Genomic DNA, 22,962 nt, shown 5'->3' with positions numbered 1-22,962 from the left:
AACAGTAACAATAAAAAGGTGAAATGAAAAAAAATTCATAGACCATGCCCAACGACCAATAACAGCTCAAGACATCTAGCGTTTGGTACCTTCAGTAGGCATCTTACCGTACAAGTTCATCAGAGAGCTAGACTTGCGCCCTTTAAAGTTTTGATAATTGGAATACTTAGGTCTGCCACGGACCTGGGCAGGTGAGGGGTCTGCAAAAACATCGTAACGTACATACACTACTGTTCCATTTCACTTAAACACAAAACAAATCCAAAAAACGATAAAGAAACTCAACAAAAATTATAACGGCACGTGGCGCCATTTTTTTATGCTCTTTTTCTCTCATCGTTAAATGAAATGGATGCAATCAAAATAACGGAACGAAACATAACACAACGAACGAAACGAAAAAGTGTACAATACAACAACGATAACGAAAACGTAAGTGTGAATATAATAGCGTGCTGACTACTGTTTACTCCAAACAACGATTACGGTTCAACATGTACAAAATACGTCAAGCTAGCGGGGTACCAGAACGGGAAGGAGACGGACGGGGGGAGGCGTGTGTATGTGTGTTTGTTGAGGTGCGATACTGACCTCTGCTTGTCTTGTAGGAGCTCCGTCGGCCTAGGGTTTGGTTCGCGTTATGACAGGGAGAGACTCCCCTGCTGTCGTCGGGGGAATCTGAAAGCGGCCAACACCATCTGATCAGCAAAGCACGTCGTGGACGACGAACGCCACCGAATGCGTATTTTACAGCTTTTAGGAAATTATTGCAGCTGACGCGATTACGTCATTACGCTTTCTCGTTGTTGGGCCTCGGATCGCAATTTCAACTTATTCATTATATTACAAGCAATAATTGATTAAAATCGCTAAATGTACATTGCCATTACTATTTTTAGTGTTAAATTAAAAAAATTTAGGGCTGAATACTGTTCAACGTCGTACATTCAAAAATGTAGAAATATTAAAAAAATTAGCATACCAACTAACTATGCTACAAGAATTATTGTATCGTGTATGGCAATCACAGATACAGGATGTACAATTACAATGAAGTTTATGATGGTACAATATGCTTAACTTAGAAGTTACGAACATATTAATCAGTAATCATATACATCATGAGATGCTATTCGTTCCAACTCACGTGGTTATTCGTTGAAATTAGCACCATAATTTCCCAAAAATAGATCATTTGAGCACACAATCTTTGTACACAAAAAAATATAAACACACCGCAGGACAAAAAAACCTGTTCTAACATGGAAAACTGAACTTATACACAAGCGTATTTTTATACCATAATAAAAAAATCACACAATAAAGTAGTGCACCAAAGATGAAAAAGCAGAAAAGCGGTGGTCACAGCAAAACTCCGTTTAATCTTTATATGTATATTTTTGTGTTTAACGGAAGCTCCAAATTCAATTTCGAGGAAAACTTGATGGAAAGGTACCCAAATTTATCCCCAACACAAATTACACACATTTTCCCTCAAAAATAAAACCGTATATAAATGAGTAAATAAAATAAAAAAATAAAACACACCTCTGTAAAGCATGCCACTGCTCATGCTCCGATCAGCCAGACTGTCTTGCGAGCCGCGATAATAATCACGCTTCATCGTAGAGTTAGCTATATGTATAAAAAAACACAACATAAATAAACAAACCCATAATAAATCATGCAAAAACCCAAACAACTCCATCAATCGCAATCAAACCATAACTCAAATACCTGTGAGATTTGAGGTAGAACCCTTCTTCCCTCGGCTCGGTTGCATCATCCCTTCGGCCATTTCAACTGACCCGCTGTCGATGTGAATTGTTTTGGGTCTAGGTCTCGATGCGGCCTTCGGCCTCATCTTGGGCGTGGGCTTCAAGGTGCCCATCATCTCACTCTTGTCGAATACCTTACCCTGTAACGACGGAAGCAATGAGGTAAATGTGTATGTGAAAGTCGCACTCCCATACCAAAGACCAATAAATATAAGACATCCCCTAAACCCCTACGCCCGCACCAACAACAAAACGACTGATTTACAGCAGTTTCAACGTTCCAGCTTTCCGCTCTTTACAATCCTTAAAATAGCAAAGAATAACAGCAGGGACGGACTGGAAGAAGAGCACGAGTATGGACGTTTAGGCAGACATTCGAAAAATGCCTAAATCCAAGTCCGATTTACCGGACTGGTTGTCAAATTTTGTACGTATATCAATTGGATGACGTTCCTCCAAAATTTACAGAAGTAAATCTGTTTTTAATTCTATAAAATAAGACACTCCTGTACTTGTGGTGTATGAATCCGTATTATCTTTTCACCCTAGACATCCAGATAAAAAAAAATTGTATAACAATATTCTGCAAAACCGAATGCTCTGAAATCCTGCAGACGTTTTAAAGTTATCGTAACATATATTAATTTTAGCTCATGGGAGAGGGGAGGGGGGTCCATAATAAAAAAATACTATTGTACTTTAGAGGGAGGAAAGTTCTGTCGAAATAGCCTTCGATGAATTTTTTATTTGACAAAGTTTTTAAAATGCGCGAATAATGAAATAAATGTAATAATTATTTTAACGCGAGTGTCAAATACAGCATACGCCAAAATTGCACCACGCCTAAAAACAAAATCATTCACTTGAACCCGATCCGCCCCTGCCGAGACTGCACAGACACTCCAAGAAAATAAAAAAGTGAATCACCGCCCGTCTCGAAATAGAATTGAAAGCCCGTGTGCCACGTTTTTACGTTTTGTTTTTATTGCCCTGTCACATCATAACCGTAGTGCGGTTATTTTCGATGATAGAAGATGCATCGCTCACCTCCCTTTCCGCCTCTTCCATCGCCTTTTTCAGTTTATATTGCTCTAAAATGGCGACCCTTCGAGCTGCTTGTTCTTCTTTTTTGCGGATTTTCTCTTCTTCTTTGGCCTTTTCGCGTTCGCGCCGCGCCTGCGCCTCTTGTTCTTTTCGCGCCTTGGCTTCTTCTTGTTCCTGCTTTCGTTGCAAAGAGGCCAGCAGAATTCGTTTTTTCATACGTTCCGCCGCATCCTGAAATACACATAGACATATAGAGACATACACACTTGTCGTTATGCTTCTCCCGAAAAACAAACTAAAGTGGGACTTAAACGTCATTTAAACACGTACAGTCAATTGGTGTGTTAATTGCTTCACGGAGCTTCCTCGAGCTGCACAATTAAATTTCAAATAAAAATATTTATTCAGTCAACTTTCACTGGCTAGTGACAAATTAATTCACATTTACAGCTCTTTTTGGATTTTTGTCAAAATACAACAATTGTGGACTACAACCTGATTGGCAACGAAGTTGCACGCACTTCTAAAAAGAACTTTTCGAACTTTATTTGCTCAAAAATTTTGCCTTGCGTTAAATTCATGTTTTTATATTCTGCAAATATCAAAGTGAAAACAAATGAAAGAGAGACTTTTTACTTCTTCAGCGTAAGCTAAGGAAGTATAGTAATCGAGTCCATCGGACAACTTCCCACTGTCATGTTTTCTCGACGTTGAATGACCTGTAGATTACGAAAAAGGTGGTCTCCCGTTTCCATCTGTCTGTCTGTTTGCCGATTGACCGGATTTTTATTAGGCATATACTCTTCCAAACTACTGGAGCGACTGTTGTCAAATTTTGTATGTACATATATTAGAGTGGCAAGCTGAACGAAAGGTAACATGGGCGGAGCTTCAGATGTGCGCCTATCCCTTACCAGTAGCGTAACTGACTTATCATAAAAGGTCCTTAAAATAATAAATGCTCTAAGAACCTTATTAAACAAAATTCTTAATGCTAATAAATACAAAGTGGCAAAACAAATAATAATAACTTAAAAAAAAAACAAGAGACACGAGACGCTGACATCATACACACGAAGACAGTACAAAAGTAAGATAAATTAACTGCGCTACTGCTTTATGTTTCCATCCCCAGAGAACTATGAATAGACTCGACCAACGTAACTTCTTTTACTGCGCAAGCCACGCGATGGCCCTTTTCGTTTTGATTGTCACTCTAGGACTATCGTGTAGATGGTAAAACGCAAACCATCCCCACCAACAATTTGATTCCGCATTTGTGGTGTAAGAATTCATGTTGAGTTTTCACCCTACATAACCAGATTTTTGTAAAAAATTAAAATTGCATAACATTTTACAATTAACTTGAAAACTGCAAAACCGAATACTCTGAAATCTTGCAAAACGTTTTAAGCATGGCAAATCTTTCGTCAAAATTCATTCACCTCTTCCGAAAAAATTGATGACGTCATCTCAAAATTTCGCCAAATAAATCCTCTCTAAATTGACAGAAATACCCTAAAGTTGGAAAATCGGAAAAGCGAAAAATTTTAAAACGAAAACTCGCAGAGATTCATATCGTAAAATTATAGGAAAAAAAAAAAAATTAAAAATTTCAAATCGAAAAATTAAAAAACAAAAAAATTTGTAAATCGGTACATTGAAAAATTGAGAAATTGTAAAATAAAGAAAATAAAAAATCGAAACGAAAAATTGCAAATCAAAAATTTGAAGAAATAAAAATTTAAGGAATCCAAAAACTGAAAAATTAAAAAATGGAGAGACAAGAAAAATTAAAAATAGGAAAATCGAATAGTAGAAAAAATAAAGAAATTAAAAAACCCAAACGAAAAATTGAAAAATTCAAGTGAACAATGCTGCAGGACTGTTATTTTCCTGCGCTGTTTCATCAATATGAAATTTAGTTCTGCTAAAATCAAGGGGACGTTATGTCTTGTTTTGAGTAAAGTAAAAAACACAGTAGAAAGATATTGCTCCATTATTAAATTTTTCTTAAATATCCAACAAAAAATCTTCACTTACCGGATCCGGATTGCCGCTTTCGTTATCGATAATAAGCGCCGACGCCGACGCCACCTTTTGACTTTCTTGACTAGCTTCACGTTTGGCTCGCAACTTCTCTCTCTCCTGTTCGACCAGCATCTGCCTCCTTTTGTCCTCGTCCTCTTTTTTCACTCTCTCGTCCTCCAGTTCCCTCTCGAGCAGTTTTTTCTTCTCCGCCCTCATCTCCTGTTCGTGGTCTTCCGTCGTCTCGACGTAACTCCTTTCTTTCTTCGGCGAACCCCGTTTCGTCCGCAAAGGAGGCTTCGGCCTCTTCGGCTGATCGTCGTCGAACTGAATATAGAAACCTTTCTGATTGGTCGGATCATTGTCCAAGCTGCTAATTTCTGCTATTGGTGCTTCCTTTTCAGGAGGTGGAGACGGTTGGAAGGAGTTTCTGGTGATGAGGGGCCTCGTTGGGGAGGGGATTCTGTACGTTCTGCTGCCGGACGTTATGTTTAACCTGCAACATGACAAGAAGAAACTAAAGTAGGGTTTATATATACCGCGTTCTGGAGAGTTCCCACCCTGTATTGAAACAGCAGGAGCTATCGATTTCTAACGAATAACAACTGGTTGCGGAACAACGGGATTATTGTGTAATAATTATTATAAGGGAATTTAATTCACGCTAGGAAGGTTGAATTCTGTAAACGCCATTGTTTTTAGCTTACATGATACGATGTAATACGTAGCTTCCCATTATTTTTGTAACCATTTTTTCGACAAACATTAAATTTAGATTAGAACGACGTAACACGCTAATGTTTGTTATTTTTCCACCGTCAAAGCGAAATTTTAAACGCGAGGTGGTCAGAACATCGCGATATGGGTGTACTAGTGTACCACTCAGTAAAGGAAACACGGAATATAGCCTGGAAATAACGTTACTAATGTCAGGTACATTTCAACTTCAAATTTGTTACTTCTCCTACATTAATTTTGTGAGACACCCTGTATAAGCATTTACAAGAGGACAACATATTTCTAAAGCAAACGCAATATGGAAGTTCAAGACTAAATATTTATTAATAATAAACATTATTAGTAATAAACACATTGTAGTCAATTTCGTATAATCTTTAGATCACTATGGATATCTTATCTAAACTTTGCATATGTTAAGGCAAATTAAAATATAGCTCATACTTCAAGGTAATCGATTCCTTAATTTATCAAACAGTTTGAATTCAATACCTCCTGCGTCTTTAAGATACGAGGAATTAGAACTTCCAATACGAACACGGTATATACAACTTTTAAGTCATATTTCTCACGAGAAAGGAATTAATTTAGTTTGTTTTTTTCAAATAACAATAATATTAAAACAGAAAACGAGAGTCTTGCGGTTAATGATGAGTGAAACTTGTTTATTAGAAATGATTCACAGGCACTCAAATTTATGTTTTGATGTTTAATAATAAATCTAGTAACCAGTCCACTAATATTGTTGCAACTATTGTTTATCTGCATGGAATTAAAGCACAGTTTTATATTGGGTTACACAAAGAATTCTGATTATTTTCATTTTCGACACTAATTTTCTTGCTTACTTCATTCAATAGTTTCTTAATAATCTTGTACACATAATTTTATAAAGTCTAATACGTGTTGGATCATATTCGTATATGGCATTTAAATTTCTCAAGCGTATGCTATGCACTTCATTTAATTTACTCGTAATGAAGTCTTTAAATACAAAACCCAATACTTTTTTACATTACTTATAACATGCATCTCTTTACCTGTGGCAAAAAATTGCTCTAAGGTTATTTTGAGTTATTCAAGTGCAGCCCAACAAATCCCTCAAAACCAGTGACATAAATAATATTCCCGTGGTCCGCGCAAATTCCAAGGAACGCGGTCCGTACAATTAATTTCAAAAAGAATTGAAAAATCGAAAGATCGAGCAATCCAAACAAAGAATCGAAACATTAGAATATCCAAAAATTAAGAAATCCAGCAATTGAAACGTTCAAAAAATTGAAATGTTGAAAAGTTGATAATCGAAAACTTGAAAAATGGAAAAATTTTAAGAATTCAATTCCCGATGTCTACACATCTACACATCAAAAAAAAAGGTAAAATCGAAAAAGTGAAAAATCGAAAAATGTAAAATTTAAAAATTCGAAAAATTGAAAAATAGAAATATCGGAAGGACTAAAAAATCAAAAAATCGAAAAATAATCGAAACATTCAAAAATCAAAACATCGAAATTGCGAAATCGAAAAATTTAAAAATTCAAAAATCCAAAATTTAAAAAATCGCAAAAATTGTAAAATCGAGAAATTGAAATATTCTAAAACTGAAATCACGAAAAATTGGAAAATCGAAAACCCGAAAAATCTGAACACTGAAACACAAAAAAAAATGACATATCAAACGATCGAGAAGTCGAGAAATCGAAAAATTGAAACATCCATAATAGAAAACGGAACATTAAAAAAGTGAGTAATCCAAAATTTAAAAATTCGAAAAATTGAAGAAATCGGAAGTTGAAAAATCGAGGAATCGAAAAGTCGAAAACTCGAATTTTTTTTATATCTGCAATGTTGATTTTTCTCACAAAAAATTCGATGCCCAGGACAAAAATGCAACACGGATTCATAAACCACAAATTCAGGACTATGTTACCTTTTAACATTTAAATAACATTCATTAGACAAAATTGTAAGATGATCATAGATAAATTAATTCCCGGGGTGCATGAGGGGATAAATAACCATTTACTATGCTTCCGATAACCTTAAAACGTTTGCAAAATTTCAAAGCATTCGATTTTGCAATTAAATTGTAAAATGTTATTATACCATTTTGTTTCTTTACAATAATCTGGATGTCTAAGGCAAAAACTCAACACGAATGGATAAACCACAAATGGAAGAGTACGTTATTTTATAAAATATAAATAACATTTACTATACTATTGTAAAATTTGGAGATGACGTCATTCCACTGTTGGTAGCGATGAGCAGACAAATTTTAGTGTTGCATCATCTACATACACACAAAATTTAACAATTGGTCCGGTTATTATCTGTCTAATAAAAATCCGGACAGACGGTAATCAGACAGAGTGAAACGGAAGACCTATTTTTTTTCGTACTCTGGGGGTTGGAAACGTTGAGAAAAATAAAAATAGTGAGTCGCCCGATGGACTCGATTACAATACTTTCTTAGCTTACGCTCGGGAAGTAAAAATAATTTTTACAATTACACAAAACAAATGTATTTTTATAGCGCAATTAAATGAGCAACGATGATTAACTTTATCTTTCTACTTAGATAGCCAAAGTATGACGTAAGCAACATATAACAATGTATTGTTTTTTTTTCACAACGAGGTGTTAATATTGTCATTTTATTTGTAACTGTGCTAATATAGATATTTCTTCTTAATCTTTACTCAATGGTTAATATACGTCACCAAGGTCACAGGTCGATTTGACTTTTTAAATTAAACTAGATTTTATTAGTGCGACCCAATTTCGGTCACAATTTATAAGGACAATATAAAGAATAATAATAAAAAAAAAAAAAAATCGGATGTCGATCCAATCTCTCCAAAATTAATTCCTTACTATGTCGGAAGTTTTTTTTTTGTTTCTACGTCACTGCCGATTTCCTCTTACCTACTAAGGCCTTCGCTGAGCTGCTGATCTTCCGCATTCCCGATGAACGAGATATTCTGGGGTTCCATATCGTCGGCCGACGGTGCCGGAATGGGCGCATGCGTTACGCTGCTGGTTTTCCTCAGCGGGGACTCGCGATCCATCTGCTGGAGGCTAACGGGGGTTCGTTTACTCTCGTCCATCAGCTGCGATATTTGCCGATGGATGTTTCGATGTTGGGGGGAGGCGGATGGCGTGCTGTGGGAGGTTCCGTACACCTGAGGCTGATGTTGATGGTGTTGCTGACTTAACGTAAAACTACTCGAGTGATGCAGATTGTGCTCGTCACCTCCGTTTTGGTATTTGCTGTTGTCGACGAAGCGGTATTCGGGCTGCTGGTACTTGGGGTCGTACCTGAAAAAAATAAACAACGAAAGTGTTAATATTTCAATTTCCCCAATATGGTTGCTAAACACCTTTCGGCAGGAGTGTCATGAAGAACAAAACCACCCCCACTCCCTCCCATTTTATTCCAAGTCCGTAATTCGGGCTGGTATACGTCCTGCCCGACGGACGGTGGCGGCTGTTGAGCCCACGTTCTCCTCTGGGTGACCACGGGAGGCGTCATTGGCGGGTTCTGGTCGTGCAAGAAGAACTGAGGTTGTTCAAGAACCCTGGATTGTTGATATAACGATTGAGGTATATGCGGAGCACTGGCCGATGTTTGGAGACCTGGAGCGTACACTAACATAAAATTGTAAATCGTCAACTCTGTTAAAAAAACTAACTTGGCTGAGGTTGTTGTTGGTAAATTTGTGGACTGTATATCGGCTGTTGTTGGACGTAGTGCTGCTGTTGCTGTTGCTGCTGCATGCTCTGATACTGGTGTTGCTGTTGCTGCAGCTGCTGTATCTGTTTCTGCTGTTGGGCGATAATGCTTTGTTGCTGAACAGCTTGCATCTGATTTTGTTGGGAGGCCAGTCTTTGAATGTCGGTTTGGATATCGCTGAGACTAGAATTCATTCTAATAATAATAAAAAAAATATAAAGTCAGAATTCAGTTTGGTGTCAATTCTGGCGAAACTCACTGAGCTATGGATTGCTGATACTGTTCCAAATCCATGTTATCAAGATCAGGCGTCCTTCGAGTTTCGATGAATGGCTGACTTTCGTCCAACCACTTTCGTTCGACGGCAGAGGTATCGTCGTTGATTTCCTACAAAACGACAACTCTGTCTACGATCGTTACGCAAAATGTTGAGGAACCCAAACCAAAAATAGCAATAATTATAATAATAATAATAATAAAACATGCACTACTTGGGCGTGTCTATCAAAGCAAGACTTCAAATGTACAAAATAAAAATAAAATAAACAAAAAATACCTGTAACGTAAACGGCCTCTGAGGTTTTGTGGGGGCAGTTTCTGAGGAAGGGCTTTGAGATTCAGAGCCCGTCGCTGAGTTTGAATTAGACTCAGCGTCAGTCGGTGTTTTTAGCAAATTACCTCTTCCCTGAAAGTTAGTCAGAAATGAAACCTCCACCGCCAAAAAAAAATCCGCCTGGGATTTTTTTCGTTATTATAGAAATAGAAAAAAGGGTGTCTTGGTCATGTTCTGTTCCCGATTGACAGTTTGTGCTGTTAAAAATGTGAATATGTTGACATTCTAGAGTCGGGTACCAATAAATACTAGAGATACTTCGTGGTGTTACTTCTGGTTACTTATTTTTCGTTTATAACTTCGGTACCTACGATTGTCTCGTCAAGTCTTGTATCATAACGCTCATTATTTTAACAATACAAACCGACGAGGTTTTTCGCCCATGGTCACTGTTGACTGTTTTTGTATTATTAAGACGACGACGGCACTATAAAGCGTTCAGGATGTTTTTAGACAAACGCCAGTCATGAAATTTTTTCTTCATGTTGGATAAACTGATTGATTCATTGACAGAACGGGTTTGTCTGTTCGTGCGTGAGCGTGATGTTCACTTTAAGTTGATTTGCCACATTTATTATTGTTATTTAGAAATCATCTTATCAAGTTGCAACATTTCTGACTTATATCATTAAAAAATGTAAAATGCCGAAAATTATTTTCGTATAACAAAAAATTTCAATCTGCAAATGAAAAAAGTTGCAAGAATGACTGCTTATTAATCATAGTACTGAATATGAACACAAAATTTCGAAAAAACAATTGTGGGATTTAATTAAACCTTTTAGGATAAATATTCAAAAGCGATATTTGGTAGACGAGACGTTGTCAGAGAGTGGTAATCAAATTCTTAGATTAATTACCCCCATACCATTGTCAGTACAACCCGATTGAAATGGCATGGGGGTTTTGTAAGAATTACTACAAGCACATGCATTCTGAACCTTCATCAAAGGATAGAGTGGAGAATTAATGGCTTGAATGTATATGTGGCAAAATTCTTGTGGACATTGTGAAAAACTTATTTTGGCAGACCGAAAAGAATATATGCAAAACTTTTCGTATGAAGAGTTTCCTTCTTTCATTATTTCACTGGGTGAACCTGATTCAGAGTCAGAATCAGAAGACGATGATGATTACTCAAATTTTTCTAGAGAAATAATCGAAATGGAATAAAATACTAAAGCGTAACTTATCACAGTATGTTAACAACTACGAATTATTATGTAATATAATCAAAAATGTTGATTGATACGGATTGTTAAAGTTACAACTTGTTACTTACTCAAAGGTGAATTTTAAATTTGAGTATATTGACTATCCGTATTAAATACTGAAACAATAATTGTTTACTTCAGTGCTTTCAATCGTACTTATACAAAGTGTAAAATTACCAGCAACAGTGCTACAGTTTTTATCAATTTTCTAAATAAATAAAAAAAAAAAAACCTAAACATGATAAATTTCACTTTTCATTAGGATTTTTGCATATATACAAACTTGGTTGCCAACTAAATTACTAGATTTACATACCATACCTTTGTGCAAAAACATACTGAACGATATATATATATATAAATATACACAAACTGATGTCAATTATTATTATTACCCTTGAGACATAGAAAATCTCAGCATAGCGTTGACGTGTTTTGTAGGATTATTTACCGTCACAAAAGCAACTCGTATGAATGTCATATTAATCTATTATTATTAAATATACTTTTCTGCAAAATATTTTTTCTATTCATGCAACCAAAAATAAAACGATGAATTTTAACGAAAAAAAATAAATGAATAGATACGAAAGTTGAGTAACACCAGGAAGTCCGCCCTGGCCACCGTGGTCTAATTCGTGTCAACTAATGTGTCTAAAACTAACCCTAATCGGTTACAACGTGTCTCCACTATCTCCTTCGCTCTAATTCTATCGTGTCGGTTGTTGTGTGCCTTCAACGTTTATCGTATAAGAGCTAGAGCACTTTACTTGCAGATTTCAAACTGTCAATACCACCGGCTTCGTTTCAAATCTGCCCGTAAACCAACTCATGCACGCTTCCACAAAGAGAACATCGACAAAAACATGCAAACAAACACATCGACTATCTCCACAAGAAATATATACATATACACAGAACCGCGAGAAAAGAATTGTCTCCTCTCTCTCGAAGACAGTCCCTTCCTCCACCAAAAGCATCCAAACTCTAAAAACAAAAAAAAACTTAGCAACGACCTCTTACCATTTCAGTTAGCTAAAAGACACATTCGATTAGTTACAAGACGTGGAAGAGGAGACCCAAACAAAGAACGAAAAAAATGAAAGGTACATTTAAAGCGCCGCACAATGATGACGATGATGATGACATTCAGACACACAAATCAGGCACGCGCGTCGCGCTTACCCTGGCCACGGCCTGGAGGAAAGCCGCCTTCCCCACCTTCTGCCTCTGCTTGCTCATCGCCAGCTCCATCCTCCGCTTCTCGCTCTCGATCAGCCTCCTCTTTTCCTCCAGCTTGAGCCGGACGTCGTTCAGCTGCGCCGCGTTTACCGCCGTCCCGGAGCCCGTCTCCGGGCCGCCGTTCGTCTCCCCGACCTGCTGGACGTTGCTGCTCTGCTGTTGCCACGTGGTGGTGTTCGGCAGGGCGGCGAACGAAGTCTTCTTCTCCGGGTTGCCGTTCGTGCTTGGCGGCTTCTTGTATTCCTCCTTCTCGTGCTGCATGTACACCAGCTGGATGGCGCGGTGGTCGCCGGCCTTTTTGTTCAGTTCGGCGAAGCTCATCCGATTCGAGAGTTCGGCGTCGACGACGTCCTTCATTATGTTCTCCTTGTTGGAAAGGATGTTGCGTAAGGAGATGTCGTCGCTGCTCAGTTGCCTCTTCAGCTTAAATTTTTCCGTTTCGTCGTCGTTTTTTTCACAGCCATTGTCGTAACCTAGTTGAATGGAACCCCGCGCGTCCTGGATCGACGAGCGCACGGCGGGATTTTCGGTGGGGAATGAGGGGGCGGAGATTTTTCGACCCACGTGCACGCCCATCTGGAACAAGGCGTCCAATGCAGTGGTTAAGTTTATGCTTAAGGCTCCGCCACACAGTCATTAAAAGATGCCAAAACAAGGCAAAACGCCAACCCATTTTGCGCCTTTATTTTAACAGTTGAAGAGCAGGGCGAAACATGTGCGTGCTAATGACATAAAAATCTTTAAGGAAGCGTCTTGTATTTTTTAAAAAACGTAGCAGTTTTTAAAATAAAAAATAAAGTGCGTAAAACCCCAGCGGATTTTTAGCGAAAACTATAACTCGGTGTGCTTTTAAAAAATATCGAGGTGATAGAGAATTTTTTTCTATTTTAGGCGCCAGTCTTCGTTTTCTGTTAAAATTTTACTTCTTTTAGTTATTGTAAAAAAACTGCAAAGCATTTTGGGCAAATTTTGGTAAGTTAGGCAACCCAAAATATTAGCTGAAGCTGTAAGCTGTAATTTATGGCCCACACAATAGAGCACCTTTTAAATACCTTAAGCTTATTTGACCACCCTTTGAAGTACCTGACAATAGCATTAAGAAGGATATATATATCTTTTAGTTATATGCACTGGACCCTGTTATACCTGATACATACCTATAGTTGTGGTTCGGGCTCAAACTAGGTAATTGTAATAACTGCATTTATTGAACAATAAATTAATGATTTTATTTTTAATAGCTCTTTAATATTTTTACTGCAAGCCGCATATGAACATTTAATCTCTGCAATTGAATTAGAATTTATTAACCCATCTGGAGAAGCTCCTAAAAATTTTTTTCAAATTTGTTAGAGCTTCAAATTTTTCTTTGGCCTTTTTTTCATTGTCAATAGCAAATTGTATAGACTTGGGCAATTTTTTCATAAAGTTTTATCGGAATGCACAATACTTTTAACGGTATTTGCGATGTTAATTCCGTCTCTCATTTTGTCCTTTCTTTACTCCATTCCCTACACATTCGCTGACCACAAGTACCTTTTTCAATAGCATTTACGTTACTCTGTGACAGCTTTATTAATAAATCCGATTTTTTTCTTTCATACACTTCGTTTTCGTTTGTTCATCGTTGACGATATTATTTTTACCGGAATCCAGACTTCGGATACGCAATTTTTTAATAGAAATTTTAGTTTTATTAATCGTTTTTGTTTTTTTCAATTTTTGTTCCACAAACGCCTTCGTATACTAACATTGGCCTCCCCAATTTTTTTTTTGAATAACGGAATTAGGAACGTACCCTTATTATTATAACTTATTGCCGCAGGAAAGCATCACCCTTGATACGATCCTCGTGCAGAAAAACTTGAAAACTTATTCTTTTTCCTCCCACAAATTTATTAACGACAAAATTGTAGCATTCCACAGCATTGTTCTCAATATCAAAAAGTAAACTAGACGACAAAGTTGCAATTCTATTTAAAACTTGTTTGTAAGGTTCGTATAAAACACCATTTGCGAAAGTAGAAATTAAAATATCATTTGACTGTCCACTTTTATGACAAAAATAACTTGCACATTGTTCGTGATTGCCAAATATATGCTGGAAAAGAAGGAAGAGGCTCATTTTTGCTAAATTTAATAGCACTTATAATAGCTGTTCTAAATTTTAGAATACTATTTTTAAAAACATTTTTAATATCTGCTTTCGTTGTTTTAACTATTTCTCTAATTTTGGAACAATAATTACGAAGTATGTGATTTCTACATTCAATTTTTACTATAAAATAATATGCATCATTTGGTTTTGCAGCCCGAACTTTTTTTAATACGCTACTATCCTCGTCGCCTATAATTCTCCTAAAAAGTATCTAAAGTAAATCCCTCTAAGATAATTGAAGCTTTCATGGACATAGATGTTTGCTCCCAGTTTTTAAAACAGGTATGTGTTGGAATTTCTTTTTTCTGTTTCATATAGATTTTACAGAAACTACAAAGTTTGTTTTTGAGTCCTACATAAAGTATTTTTTACTTCCCGAGCGTAAGCAAAGGAAGTATTGTAATCGAGTCCGTCGGCCGACTCTCTACTTTTACGTTTTCTCGATCTTTCATGACCCCTAGAAGACGAAGAAATAGGTCTCCCATTTCCGTCTGTCTGTCCGTCTGTCCGTCCGTCTGTCCGTCTGTTGTCCCGGATTTTATTAGACAGATAATCTCTGAAAGTACTCGACCGATTGTTGTGAAATTTTGTACTTATATTAAGAATATCATGTAGATGGTAAAACGCTAACCAAAATTTGTCTAATCATCCCCACCACTAATGCGATGACGTCACTTCAAAATTGTACATAGTAAATGGGTTTTCAATTGTATAAAATAACATAGTCCTACACATGTAGTTTACAACTCTGAATCGACTTTTCACCCGAAATGTCCAGATTTTTGGAAAAAAAATCAAAATTATAAAACAACATTTTGAAATTTAATTTTTAATCTGCTAACCAGAATGCTTTGAAATGTTGCAGATGTTTTAAGGCTATAAAGAACATCATAAATCTTTTGTCAAAAAATATTTGCTTATCCCCTCCAAAAACTTGATGACGTCAGCTCAAAAGTTTGTGGAATAAATCATATCTAAAATGTACAAAATATGATGAGTCTGTACTTGTGATCTATCACTCCATTCATATTTTTTGGATTTGCATATACAGGGTGACTCAAAAAAATTAATGAATGCGTAAATATATTTTATTGATTTAATCAGGAACTACAAAACCGAATGCTCTGAAATCTTGCAGATGTTTTAAGGTCATAAAGAGCATAATAAATGTTTAGTCAAAATATATTTGCTTATCCCCTCCAAAAACTTGATGACGTCAGCTCAAAAGTTTGTGGAATAAATCATATCTAAAATGTACAAAATATGATGAGCCTGTACTTGTGATCTATCACTCCATTCATATTTTTTGGATTTGCATATACAGGGTGACTCAAAAAAATTAATGAATGCGATTACGATATGTCGCCTGGGGTTTTTGAGGGATATCTAGATCTGAACAAAATTCTGAAATATGAGAATAACCTATGACCGTTGATCTAACTCCGCAAATAGCTGCATAATTGACTTTGTATATATGATTTTCAGGTTCTGTACAAAAATTACCTAATATTCCGTACATATTACATTTGTAGTAGAAAACACTTTTTAAACCATAACAATTTTCATGAGTTATTTCAATATTATCTAAAGTGCAACCCAACATAATATGACTGATTGATTTCAGTGTTGTTAATAAGTGGCCTATGTCAACAATTCTATGTCCAGTACTAATTTCTCGACGTGTCATGACCTCTAGAGTACGAAAAAAGTGGTCTCCCGTTTCCGTATGTCTGTCTGTCTGTCTGTTTATCTGTCTATCTGTCTGTCTGGAGTCTGTATCGATTTTTTATTAGACAAGTGTTCTTCGAAACTACTGGATCGATTATTGCCATATTTTGTATGTATATTAGAAATATCATGTACATGGTTAAACGCTAACTAAAATTTGGCAAATCATCTCCACCACCAATGGGATGACGTCATCTCCAAAATTTATAATACAAAGTTTTTTAAATTTGATAAAATTAGATACTCCTGCACTTGTGGTGTGTAAATCCGTGTAGAATTTTCACCCTAGACATCTAGAATTTTTGGACAAAATTTTAACATATCCGGGTTCTCATAAAAAAAATTAAATTCGCATAATCAAATTTTATAATTTTTCGAAAAAGCTGGGTTTGTTTTATTGTATTGCAGAGGCGAGAGAAGTTCTGTTGAAATAACCTTCCACCTTCATTCAAAATACATTCCGAGAGGTAACTAGGTATGTACCTACCTAAATTTTTAAGATTTCGGGTTGAAAAATTCCAAGATTACTAAGAAATACTCACAATAACGAACCTTCCTACCTACAATAAAATATTCTTGGAAATTCAATTTTACTTTTCTACCTACGTACAGAATATGCCCAACACGTACGAATTTTTATGGAAACAGGAATTTAAAAATAAGAGGAAGAATTATGGTCGGAATTATATATATGAACAAGCATTTTTTTGTTGTGTGTATTGCGAGTAAAGATCTCAACAGTCTCTGACAATGATTTTATTAATTTATTTTAAAACACACATTTGGCTTTTTTCTTTTCTTATGACAGTAAATTAGGTTAAACCGCATATCAAAAATTCTCTTTCAAGGGACTTTATGCTAAAAAAAGGTAGGAGGTGCTATTTAAAAAATTATCGATGACGTCATACACCTGTCAAATATCGCTCAAAACTTTTGAAACTAATATTACAAAATGGCAATTTTTATATACCAATAGACGTGTTTTTGCGTTTTTACTTCTCGAACGTAAGTTAAGAAATATTGTTTGTTTTCTTTCATAGTAGATAAATATTTTAGTTCCTTACTCTGCTCTACCTGCAAGCTGGGATACACTTCCCCCGCTGACAATAGCAGTAATAAAACTAGTTACCTACTTATTGTAAACGAAGTAAACGATTTTAACCCTTAGAGATGAGTGGCAGCTGTCATAACGAGGTAGCATGGGTGTTTTACAAGTTGCATATCTTTTAAAATAGAAATTTTCTTGAGGTGTGGTAGAGCCTTAATAATAAATACATTTTTAAGAACAACAAGGTTAGTGTGGTTTTTATTTAACATTTAACTTTTGTTGTATATTCTAGATGTCTTGATGTATTGTGTCGTTTTTAAGAGTGTGGACACGAAATGATAGCGACGTCAAGTTAGAAAAAACATAGATATGGTAGTCCTCTGCTACCCTTGGGAAGAGCACAGATATAGATTTTAGTTCTGTGTCTGGCAAATTTTCAGTGGCGGTACGTACAATGGAAATGATTGGGAATAACATCGTCAGTAAAATAGCTTGAAGCTGCAAATCGAAATGAATGGTAAGAGATGTATTCCAATTCTATGTTTTAAGCCTAGAACCACGAGGTATTATTGAGAAACAAAATTATCTATCAACTTTCAGGTTTCTGTTAAACATTTACTGATAAATCGTTACGAAAATCATGTTATACATTTATGAGGAAATCTTTGGAAAGTTGGAAAAAATACTATATGGAAATAATTATGCCACACTTTTTTATATTATAACTAGCCTTCAAACTAGGGGAATATTTTGATAATGGCCCAAGAAAATAGGAGAAAATCCACAAAGGGCATCTTCAGCTACAGAAGAACGAAATCAGTGTACAAAAATTGGACTACGGTATACCACTCATTAAACAATCACTGAATAAAACAATGGCAGTACGAAATTACGAACTAATAAGAATCTGGCAATTAATGATCAACGAATAAAGGATATTTCATTCCTAAACTCCGACTTTCTCGAGATGCACCCCGTTCTTCAAAAATTTTCCTTTTTATTTTACGACTACAAAAATATATTAAGAGAACGATGCAACAACAAAAGCGAATAATCTAACATGTAATCTGATTGTAGAGCACATCCTCCACATCCCGTACGCTCACCTCTTTATCCGGATTCCTCCCGATAAAATTTAAATTATCCTGACTACCCCCGAAGTTCTCGATGGTCAACTGCGAGTCGTCGCTCGTCGAGTTCCTCCGGGACCTCCTTCCCGCAAACGTACTCTTGCGGTTCTCCTCCCAGTTGCTCGGCCTTCCGGCCGCAATCTCGCCCCGTTCGTCGGCTTTGCTGTCGTTGTTCTGCTTCTCCTTGTTGACTTTCAGTCGGCCGGGGATCAGGGGCTCGTCATGGACCACCGACCTCAGTGTGGGAATGTTCTTGCCCCGATGCACGACGAACGAGTCTTCGGATCCCCTTCGTAAGCTGTCCTCGCTCATCTCGGACATGCTCTGCTGCAGAGAATTGGTTTTACGGAGTGGCACGTGGGTTGGCGTCGATCTCGTCACTGAGGATGGAACGGTCAGGGTCAAAACGGATTGAAAAAGTAATATATATGATATATATATATTTTATTTGTTTCTTTTAAAACGTGTACCTAACGTACTGTATGCATTTATGCGTGTGTCTATAATTATGTACATTTGCAACGTCTAGAATGCGAACAAGCTAGTGTACAAGGTCAAGGTTTTTCTAACATTACGACGGACGTCGACTTGTTTAAACACCTAGATAAATAGGTGATGGCATCATGTTGTAGGAAAGAAAAAACGTTTGCTTTCTAGTCAGGCGTTGGATTGTTGGAATGGTTCTGGTTACAGCCTGTTACTTTTTTTTTAGTGGAGTCCTTTAATACGTTTTTGTATAGCGGTTCAGGCCATTAAATTGAGTTATCAATCGAGGTAGATAATTATAATTGTCAGACTGTAATTAAAAACAAATATTTATTTAACAGTTCAAAAAAAAATCCGACTTATTTGTAAGTGGTGACCTCAAAAAAGAATAGAGGGAAAACAATAAGAAGAAACATAATAACTACAAAATAACATGCAGCCATATTAGAAGAACTAGATTATATATGATAGACATAGAAACACAAAAAATTAAAATATTTAAAATAAAACAGAACATTAAATTTATTTATTAATTTTTCTTCTACTGTGCGTTCAGAATAATTAGTTTCAAAAAAAAAGAGAGAGAGAGAGAGATAATACCAAATAAGCCAGTTCTATAATAAAACCAACTGGTGTGAAGTGAATCACAAACAAAACACGACGTGATTTTTTTGCCGATGAATTTTTTTACCACCAGGAAATTCTGTCTAAAATAACAATAATAATTCCAATAGGAGGAATTCCAATAATAATAATACGGGAAAATTAAAACTTAAAATATGTGCATTATGAACCATTTCAGATTTAGCTAGGGATAAAAACTGAAACAATTGACGTCGGTGACAAAGTGCACAGTACAGGAATGAAAATTTAATTGTAATCAAGTGATGTAAGTCCATTAAAAAAAGTTAATCCAAAACTTTTTTAACTCTGACATGAACTTGGTAAGGCTGAGTACGAAATTGAACGTAACTTTTCCTTTAATTAAATTACAGTGTTGATGGATTTTTAATATATAAACGGATAATACTTAGGCAGCACATCTACAACAAGACAGATTTTTAGATTGTGACGAAAACTCTATTCGATCAGCGGTTTTTTGCACTAACAACTATGTTTACTGACTAACAAAATTCTTACAAAAGTCACACCTGTAAATAAAAATGCCTATAAAGTTAAGCTCCGATTTAGAGAAGCTCAATTAAATATTTGATTGCGATTAAATTTTTAACACGCTGTTAAAGTACTACGTGACCGACCCTACGCCAATTAGACGTCGCTAAACACCTCGTTAAAGTGGCCCTAAGTTTTTCGTTAACACTTTTCGATGTGTCTTCATATTACTGAAAATTTTAACATTACAGCCGCAAACGTAACACATGTAAATTTTACTTATATCGGTCACGGTTTCGTCGGACATAACATATAACTTAAAGATAAAACACGATGAATGGTAAGGATGAATATAACAAAAAATGTTAACGATAGAACACCTTGCCCTTATACGAAAACTACACGTGAACATGTCCATACTTACACAACAAAAACTGCATACGAACTCAAACAATGTGAATGAAGCTTGCAATAATAATAAAAAAAAGCTCGACTACACGAAGTTTATATTTACAAATTTTAGACACGCTCGTCACTCAAATCATGAATACTCTACATCGGTTAGAAACTGGAAAAGTTAAACAAAATTCATGCAAGAGCATCAATAAAGAACAAGCTATTGAATGAATCCCTAATCCTCCTCCACTACCGCCGTCTACTACGTCTACTAGCCAACACAAAATTTCCATTCGGCTAAAATTTGGTGCTGCTATCGCACATACGAACGAAACTAAGTAAAAAATGGTCGTGCGCTGATGATACCTACGACTGTACATTCTGGTATTACCTTGGAAGGCGGCGGATGCAGCGGGATCATCGAGTCCGCTGCGCAGATCCGGGATGGGTGTCATCACCGTCTGCAGTAGGTTTCGCTTATGCGCCACCCCGTGCTCATTGCGTGGGGGGAAACCCTCTGTGAGCGCACAAGTAGCATACAAGGAAACTTGTTAACTGTAGTTACTCCAATACTACCAAGTAACAAAACTAACAACAAAGTTAAAGCAGCAAACACGTGCAGTTGTTGTTACTTTCGTCGGTTTACAAGGAGACGGAACCTCCCAGTTAAGCGATGCGTGATACAAAAATACAGAAACTTAAATAAAAAATTCGTATGAAATGCCATGTATTAATGGCGACGATAATGTGTCGCTGATCAACTTTATCAATAAAAACAAATATCCTAGAAAAGTAGAAGCACGTGTGTAATGTACAAGCAGCTTCCTGGACACTTTCAGTTAATAACTTCTTCAAGAGTTCTTTTTTTTTTGTTTTTCGTTTAGATAATTTTAATTTTTCGATGCTGTTCACCCGTTTTTGAAGTCATACGCTGTTTCACTACACTACACGAAAGGATGTCTTCGTTAATTACAGTTAGATCTTATCTTTAATAATTTTCTAGATATCTGCACATTTATATAATCTTAAATGCTAATAAAAACTTAATAAAGACCAAAATGATACAGTTCGTTTTTTACATTTCGGATTCAGACAATTATACGCCCCATCGATTATGTAATTACAAAAAGGTAAGCCTGAAGGTGGGCGCAGAGACTACGATTGCGCAAGTGTTTACGACACCTAATTGAGATTTATACTCACGAACCACCGTAGTGGATTTCTTTCAGGTTTTCACTAAATAAATTGCAAATTGCTGCTCCTCAAATACATTTGTGAGATTTGCACAACACGGTACTACAATCGTCAAAAAACCAAAATTGAATTGCCGTTTATTATTTAAAAGTTGTTATAGAATTTTTGTTCAAAGGTATATTCATCATAAATTCAAAAGTTTTCTACACTGCAGTAGTGCATTACCGTTTTTACTTATTTTTATATATATCAAAAGAACAACACCATAAATAATTATTACACACGAAATGTACGAAATATAATATTTCAATCAAAATTACTACTATCAGGCTCACATTTTATTAAACGAAATAAAATAGTTGCTTAGCAGTGAAGAAAGTGGCTGTTTTCACTGAGTGAAGAAAATGCCTACTTTCCTCTCTAGAAGCACGATAGAATTTTTGTCAAACTTGTTAGAAAGAATTATATTCCTCATTGGAAAAAAGAAACTTCGTGTGTTCTGTTTGAAACGTTTTAATAGTAATATATTACTTTGATTTATTTTAATTGAGACAAATATAGCCAACCTAACACTGAATATAAAGACTAATTGTTTTATTCCAGTTTCTCCGAAATCAAACTTACTTACGCAATTAATAATAACGCAGTGTGTAATTTTCAACTCTGCTTTCCAAAAAAGTCAGCTGTTTTAGAAAACGATTTACATCTATCATAATGGATAAAGTAGACATTTTCGTATAGGGTCAATGTTTTTTGGAGGTACATACATTTCCTTGTTGTCCCAGTTTCGTGGAAAATAGCATTAACTTGAATATTTTTAAGACACACACGTTATGTATACGTACATGTAACGATCCGTTTACAAGAAAAAAAAACTTAATTTCAGTACAAATCGATCAAAAGAAAATAATGTACGGGACCAAAATAATGTTTTCATTAAAACTTCTATTATACTATAACGCACGCAAACAACGGCAATTCCTCGAATAACGAAAAGTTCACTGCGCTGGAAATTGAACATTTAGCGAAAAAATAACATTTCATAAAAAAGCCGACGTAATTGTTCTTCATTACATTCCACCGATGAAATTAGTAGTTCTAGCGACACCCAGCCGGGAAGTTCCGTCAAGTTTGAATCTTACCGAAATAAAACCACCACCACATGTTTATTCACCATTCACCAAGCAAAAGAAAAGAAAAAGCACACTACTGAACAGAAAGCCAAAACAAAACTAAGTGTACTTGAGACACGAATGACTGTATCACAGAAAAATCAATTCGTAGTATATACATTTATGCAAATCAGATGGGAAAAA

The 22,962-nt window shown here is 35.9% G+C and overlaps 1 protein-coding gene across 13 annotated transcripts in view; it reads right to left on the bottom strand.

The window, feature by feature from the left end:
* The window catches only part of Patronin (patronin), a 61,182-nt gene that overhangs the window by 3,171 nt on the left and 35,049 nt on the right, over positions 1-22,962 (bottom strand). For 2 of the 13 annotated variants that reach the window (XM_064058511.1, XM_064058512.1), the window contains exons 7-20: positions 20,844-20,969; positions 18,434-18,837; positions 12,337-12,969; positions 9,881-10,009; positions 9,584-9,711; positions 9,284-9,519; positions 8,972-9,239; positions 8,517-8,909; positions 4,866-5,367; positions 2,826-3,053; positions 1,738-1,918; positions 1,549-1,635; positions 592-678; positions 108-200 (exon numbers count right to left, since the gene is read on the bottom strand). In XM_064058511.1, coding sequence (XP_063914581.1) covers positions 108-200; positions 592-678; positions 1,549-1,635; positions 1,738-1,918; positions 2,826-3,053; positions 4,866-5,367; positions 8,517-8,909; positions 8,972-9,239; positions 9,284-9,519; positions 9,584-9,711; positions 9,881-10,009; positions 12,337-12,969; positions 18,434-18,837; positions 20,844-20,969 — 3,495 coding nt within the window. The remainder of the gene's footprint in view (positions 1-107; positions 201-591; positions 679-1,548; positions 1,636-1,737; positions 1,919-2,825; positions 3,054-4,865; positions 5,368-8,516; positions 8,910-8,971; positions 9,240-9,283; positions 9,520-9,583; positions 9,712-9,880; positions 10,010-12,336; positions 12,970-18,433; positions 18,838-20,843; positions 20,970-22,962) is intronic. The other 11 variants (XM_064058515.1, XM_064058514.1, XM_064058513.1 and 8 more) reach the window with 11 other exon arrangements.

This window comes from Zophobas morio, unplaced genomic scaffold, assembly GCF_036711695.1.
Source record: "Zophobas morio isolate AGI-343-1 ecotype UQ-CSIRO unplaced genomic scaffold, CSIRO_AGI_Zmor_V1 ptg000018l, whole genome shotgun sequence".
Lineage (NCBI taxonomy): Eukaryota > Metazoa > Arthropoda > Insecta > Coleoptera > Tenebrionidae > Zophobas > Zophobas morio.
Note: the sequence above shows the minus strand (reverse complement) of the source record. Positions and strands in the feature narration are given on the sequence as shown.